At 38.6% G+C, this 7,025-nt stretch overlaps 1 protein-coding gene across 1 annotated transcript; it reads right to left on the reverse strand.

Moving 5' to 3' along the window:
* Positions 1-101: 101 nt before the first annotated feature.
* Positions 102-4,213, reverse strand: LOC311250956 (uncharacterized protein). Its single transcript, XM_084343129.1, has 4 exons — positions 4,058-4,213; positions 3,489-3,702; positions 2,008-2,157; positions 102-546 (listed from the first exon to the last, which is right to left on the reverse strand). The coding sequence occupies exons 1-4, from the start codon at positions 4,208-4,210 to the stop codon at positions 311-313; spliced, it is 753 nt and encodes a 250-aa protein (XP_084199255.1). The 5' UTR covers positions 4,211-4,213; the 3' UTR covers positions 102-310.
* Positions 4,214-7,025: the final 2,812 nt, after the last annotated feature.

Here is a 7,025-nt window from a genome sequence, read left to right on the forward strand (position 1 = left end):
GGCTGTAATTATTGACCATAAAAAGTAGAAATCAAGACAGCATTTCTTTCATCTTTGGACAGTTTATTTCTTCTGGTACCACTGGATGACTACTGATAGTGTCAGACAAGGTGCAGGAAAAACTCAGACTACACTTCATACATATGGTTATGATGCAAAGGTGAATGTGTAGGGCAGATTTGGTGTTTATGGGCAGTGAAAGGTCAACTATTTGTCTGATGCGTGTTGAAAATGGACAACAAAGTGCACAGTGAAATAACTACTACTTCTTCCTAACTGTCATTCAAAAGTCTAACTTAAGAATTCGATATCAGATGCAGCTCCTCTCCAGATCCTTCGCTGATATAGTTCTCAGAGAGCGAGAGGAGAGGAAGAGGGGAGGGAAGGGCATGGCGGTGGGAGGAGGAGAGAGGCTGGGTGGCACAGAGATGATGGACGGAGTGTCTGAGAGCGAGCCATAACCAGCTCGCCGCACATCTGCTGCACTGGAGCCAGGAGAGGCGTGGAAAAACACGGGGGGAGGGTCCATGGGGTCTGTGGTCAAATCTGCGGACAGGGGGAGAAGAAACTTAAACCTGGATTTCCTGTAAATCAGATACGAGCTCACAGGATAGAGCACCATTAAGCCGCACGTCATGGCAGGAAAAAACATTACGATCCGTCATGTTTCTGTATCTATAATTAACATCAACTGTATACACATATTTGCCGTTGTAGTTCTACAATTCAAATTTATTATTGTCTCCAAAAAAGCAGCAAGCAAGAAACGCTTCCAAGAAGTCACGTTGCACGACATCAATAAACACGACATAGCACGCTCCTGTTTGATAACCCAGCTGTGATGCTTTACAACAAATGATGCCCAAGAGACGAGAGAGGAAAAAGATCAGATGTTGATGAGTCCAGTTTTCTCTGGATGGAAGTCTCTCTTTGTGTCTGCTCATGAGGAGACAGTTTCTATTTAAATCTTTAGCCCCATTTTGTCACTCTCTGAGAGAATTTCTATGCTTATAGTTGTCCTTTTTGTTGCAGTTGACAGCTGTCTTTGTTGTGGTGCCACTTTGTAGTGTAGGCAGATAAGATTTGAGTATTTTTATGTGCACAAAAAAAATACAAGGCCGTACAAAAGTCCTGCCCATGCAGGTTTCCGACAGTCACTGTTGGAAGTGCAGGCTCTGAATCAATAACCATCGAATAAAAATCTACAACTCTGATTACAAAAACACTGGGACGCTGTGTATAATGTAAATAAAAACGGAATCAATCATTTTTAATCAGACTGTCTTTACTGACAACAGTTATACAAAGTGTTTCTGTTCTGAGCCCATGTAGTAATATACATTATACAATCATGAGCTTCACAAAGTGCCGACCCTCGCCCCATCGTTGCTTGTGAGCAACTGAGTCTTTCGAGGATGACAGATACATACTCCATCATGATACTATCACCTGTTACTAATTAACCTGTTTACCTGTGGAATGCTCCAAAAAGGGGTTTTTGGAGCATTCCCAGTCGTTTGTTGCCCCTGTCCCAACTTGTTTGAATGCATCAAATTCTGAATCAGCATATATTTACAACCATCAATGATAGCTGATGAGGTAAAACATTAAAGCAACACTTTGTAACTCGCTGCAGAAAGATAGTCGTTTGTTAAGTCTCTTTCCATCCATCCATCCATCATCTGCAACCACTTATCCATTGCAGGGTGCTGGAGGTGATCCAAGCTAACATTGGGCGAGTGGTGGGGTACGCCAGTCTCATGCCCAGATTGTCAAATACCAATCAAATTCAAATACCAAACCGGTTCTTCAGCATTGGACTGACCCATTAACCCAAAGCTTTGGTATTTGACAATCTGGGAATGAGACTCAACAATCTGCTATCTTACTCCACAATTACTTTAAAAGTTACACAGTGTTGCTTTAAATGTATTGACGTATATAAAAAGGATTAGAAAATTATCCTATTCTGTTTAATTTATGCTTCACACAGATGTTATATTCTACCTGAGTCATCGTGAAGTTGGGTGTGCAGGTACTGCTGTTTGGTGTAGAACTTGTTGTAGATGCAGTACACTGCGGCCATCAGAGCGCAGGTTCCAGCGGACGCAGCGATGAACAGGCCGACTTTGGCGTTGTCTTTGTCTAAGCGGGCATCTGTAGAGGCACAAACACATGACAAGTCTAGAGTCAGAGGCGTCACACAAACATGATGTCAAAATGAGTTTGCCATCTTTGTTATTTATGCTCATGCTGCCTTTCTGACATGAGAGGTGAAACAGAACCGGTTGAAGAGGGTACTTTCTACTACTACTACTACTAGATAACTCCATGAATCTTCATCAGTTGATTACTTACATTAAGACAACTTCATTCTATTTCAAGTGTTTTATATTTTTATGTACTTATGTACAAACATTATGTGAAAATGGGCATTTTGTGCGATTTGGCGCCCCCATCAGTTTCTGAGTGCAACAACACTGTTGTAATTACAAATCCCAGAGCTGTGAAAATGTATCAGACCTAATGAAGGTGCTAACTACAAACAAAACACATTACATGTTAACAATGCTATGTGTTGAAAACTTGTATGTTGAAGTTAACATGTATGTAACGCTGTGATCCTCTCCTCTCACTGAAGTCACATAGTGCAGAAACACGTGATGGGGGCGCAGAGTGGCTGAGACAGAGACACCATTTGCCCCATTGCAAGACACTGTACCATCAAAGTGATTTTAAAGCTGTTATTTTAAGGTAAAAAGTTACGTAATGTTGCTTTAAATCTGCAAATTAGGCCTTCTCTAATTACATTTGCACTATTTTGCAGAAATCAAACAAGAGTCAAAGGTTTTTACAGAGGGGAATTTGGATGTCTCTTTATATCATTCTATAAATCAGAAAATACTGTCAACAACCATAAAATATCACTTTTCACCATGTTTTTAAGGAATAAAATGTTCTATAAATAAGGCTATGAATGATACATGAACAAGCCCCTCTGTTAAAACCTTCAGACTACAGAGGGGAGAAACACTGGGGAGTTTGGTGCATGTTAGTGCTGCCGAAGTGGAGACTTCTGGCTCAGAGTCTGAGAAAAACACTCTTTTTAAGAAAATGGCCTTTAAATATATGTGTTGTAAAGTTCCATACATTTTTAAGATGGTGAATAGGGTAACTAATAGATATCACAAGGAAACATTCCCAGTTGATTACTTACATTAAAACAATTGTTTTTGTATAGCAAGTTTTCTGATATTTTATGTTTGAATATGCAAATAATGCTAACTAATTTTAACATTTGCTAATTAACTTTAATTTCCACAACAGAAATGTTTTTTTATCTCCGCTACTCTGAAATATGATTCGTTATGGAAGCAAAATAACCCAAAATCTCAAAAGCGCATTAAAATTTCAGCCGTTATGCCTCAGTGTGCACAGGCTGGATGTCTGCGGCTCTGCTGAACAACATGTCTTTCAACTTGACTCACATGTTTGCTTCGCATTTAAATTAGTGGTTTCCTCTTTTCTTAGCAGGTCCCGTACGTGTGGTGGCGGTGGAGGAGGAGGAGGAGGTGCTGCCGGGCCCTGATGGGGCCTGATCTCCTGCTCAGACTGCAGAGTGCTCTGTGAGCTGCTCAGTGGAAACACCAGCAACAGGCAGAGAGCTGCAAGGCCCGCCATGTGGGTCATCCACCTGTACACCTGCAAATGAAAAGAGAAAAAAAATTAAAAATATGATCATGAAAATTATCTTTTTGTGAGCGTTTACCTCAAAGGATTGATTATTTTTATAGTTTGGTACATGCATGTTGTCTCCTGGATGCTAACAGGGCTATTTAGGAAGTTGTAAAGCTCACCATAAGATTAAACAGTACAGTAATTGTTTTTCACGTTACAGCTTCTTGTCAATAGTTAATCATTTTCCACTCGTAGCAAACCCAACCTGGTCCTGCTCTAAAAAAAGGCCTCTGAAACCAATAAACTTCCTATTCTACTCACACACATTCACTTTTATACAAAGGTAACATTTAAAACAGATCTTGTCGATTGTGTTTACCTGAGGTCGAAGCGAGGATGTCGTGTGTCTCTGCCGGGTGTTGGTCGTTGCCTCTCTGGCTGACTGAAGTGAGACTGCATCCAAGACAACTGGACTCCCCAGACACCCAACATCTCCACGGGGACACCTGTGAGTACTCTTCCACACAGGCATATATGTTAGGAAGTGGCTCACACAAGTGTTGAGACGGACGAAGCAGTCTTACAAAGGAGGTAAAAATAAACTGATGTGTGAATATTTTTAGCAAAGTTCTGTTCTTGCACAATGTTTTGTAAGAAGTTTGCACTGAAATCTAAAAACACTGGAGAGAGGACACTCATGTGCTAGTAATGATTATTTAAAGATCGTTTTGAAGGGTTTTGAGCTTTCTAATATAAAAACGACAAACCAAAAAGGAGCCTAAATGTTTTTGCAGAGGTCACACAACCTCCTGTAACATGACGTGTTCAGCAGAGGGAATGCTCTGACTTGAGTGCAACAGAGCTCCCTGCTGACACATAAATGTACTGCTTGAAACTCAGGCAAGTGAAAGAGTTCAGCATTTGAGTCCAAGCAACTACTATGCAAAATCACAGGATAATATCTGGATATTTTTTTATTGGAATATGAGAAATAACAGAAAACAGTGACCTGAAGGATTCTTTGGAGAGAAATGTCATTATTTATTTTATTGCCACTTTTGGTAACTAGTAGTTTAACTACATTTTGCAGCAGCTTGCTGGTAGTTCAACTACATTCCTATTTGTATAGTTATTCAAAAAGTTAAATTACTTTTCTTTTTTTTGCCTCTTTGCCATGTTAACTACTAAACCTGCAAGCAAAATTTTTATTTTTTTATTTTACCGTTGCTTTTCTACTGTAATTGAAAGCTGACATTCTTTGCACTTTACTTTATGGTTTATATTTGCATATATTATATAAAAGTGGGAATTTTAGCAATAAATTCAGTTAACTGGCATGTAACGTTTTTGTAATATATTTTATCATAATTTCACATTGTCAACCAATCTTTTTCTTACAAAGTGGTTTTAACAATATTTTCTATGTAGCTTTAGTTAAACAAACTGGATTTCTCTCTATAGAGTAGCTTTGTCAATACCTCAGTTTCCAGTGTGGAACAGTTTGAAGTAAACAGTAACAGTTAGATTTTTTCTCTGTTGCATACACACAGAAACTGGAACTATGCAAACAATTCTGAAAACTTTCAAGCTCAACTATCAAAAACAAAACTCCAGACTGCCAAACTCCAAGCACAATTACCGTTTTCACTCAAATAGAAATATTAAATCAAGATTGCAAAACTCTAAATACAAATCTCATTTGTTCACCTTGAAGAAAGAAACTGGTCTTCAGATTGTCACACCCTTGTTACCAATTAGTTTCACTTACTTCTCACCGTCTCTAACTAAATTGGCAAAAACACTTCCATCACCTTTCAGAGCATAAAAGATAAAAGCTGACCTCTACCGTGTGCTACAAAAAAAGGAGGAGGATGGGGAGGAGGAGGAGGGGGAAGAAGAGGAAGGCAAGTCAGTATTTCTAATGAAATCCTTGCAACTTTGGTTTGAACTCTAATGTCAACTTTAAGTTTACAGTCTGACTCTGGTAGCTGGTTGCTGATTTTAGCTCAATTTGAGCTCATAGGAAAGACTCTTGTATTGTATTCTATCCCCATACAATGATTGTGTCAATGCAATATTTATATTATATATTCACAGTATTGTACAGCAATTATGACAACAGTTTAATGCTGTATGTACCATTAAATCCAATAACATTAAAATAAGGTGAAAAAGGAAACAAGTTATATACAATTTTATACATTTGAATATAAAACATGGCCTCATGGAGCCTATATACAGTATGTAAACATTATTTAGATGGCTGTGTTCTAAATTTAATCATATGACCTGAACTGAACTGAAGAGGCCTCTTGGATGAGAGGTGAAACGTCGTGAAGAAACTGAAACAAGTCCAGTTGCCTACAATATAGCACTTAGAATTACCATGACCTGGATGACTGAGAACCTTCATCAACAATCATATGATGAAGCTGAGTGCATCATTTTGCTGTAAAGAATTTTGAGTTCAGTGTCTCATTTCACAAGAGATATGTAGAGTACAAAATGGTTAGCTGTTTCAGTCCTGTGTTTAGTTTTGAAGAACTGAGCAAGAGATTCAGGAAATATGTTTAAAGAACTGGGAAAAACTGTCAGTTTATTAATTCACTCTTCTACAAGTTTTCCTGGAACTGCAGAATTATTATGAACATCAAGTGTTTTCTTTTTTTAGATGCATAAAAAAATTATATTTTACTTTACTCTTTACGTTAATGAATAAACTAGAGATCTACACTGTATACAGTATAGTTATTCACCCTGTCAGTCTCAGAGTTGGTGGCTTTGAAACACTTTTCAGTAAGGGCAGTGTGTTCTCTGGGCAAGGACACTCAAGCTGCTGAAGGACTGATTGATAAGAAAGAAAAACAAAGATATGTGCCGAAACTGTTTTGAAAGCTACAATACTCTAGGTCTTGATAGCTACATGCATCTTGTTTCAGGCCACCTGCACCTTTTCGGCAAATACAAACTGAAATCTACCTACAGTCAGTCAAAGCTGTGAAGACTTCAAAACATTTCCCAATCAGGCAGATTCAGTTTCATCCTGCCCAATCACAGGTCAGAATGAAAAGCATATCTTCATGTTGTCTTTATGTACAGCTGTTCAGATGTTTACCCTGGCAGAAGTCTCATTATGCTTCAACTTTTCCCAGGAAGATAAAGTGTAGGTGGGCGCCAGCACACAGCAAGCGTGTTTAGGTAGAAAACATGAGAAGTACTCTTCACTCTGTAGAAACTGAAAGTCTCCAGGCTTTCAAGTCATTTACAAAACCACCAAATGCTTCAGTGGAGACACCCTGCAGGAAATACTAGAAAACTGTGTATTGTGTTTTCCAAGGTAGATTATA

The sequence above is a fragment of the Pagrus pagrus genome, assembly GCF_965226575.1.
Source record: "Pagrus pagrus genome assembly, chromosome: 21".
In the NCBI taxonomy this organism is placed as follows: domain Eukaryota; kingdom Metazoa; phylum Chordata; class Actinopteri; order Spariformes; family Sparidae; genus Pagrus; species Pagrus pagrus.

What these genes read in the sequence shown, in the direction of transcription:
- LOC311250956 (XM_084343129.1), bottom strand. Translation starts at nt 4,210, where the DNA reads ATGCCTGTGTGGAAGAGTACTCACAGGTGTCCCCGTGGAGATGTTGGG. An exon ending in TTTAAATGCGAAGCAAACAT is followed by an intron (nt 2,158 to 3,488) that starts GTGAGTCAAGTT and finishes GTGCCTCTACAG; the next exon opens with ATGCCCGCTTAGACAAAGAC. An exon ending in CCAACTTCACGATGACTCAG is followed by an intron (nt 547 to 2,007) that starts GTAGAATATAAC and finishes CCCTGTCCGCAG; the next exon opens with ATTTGACCACAGACCCCATG.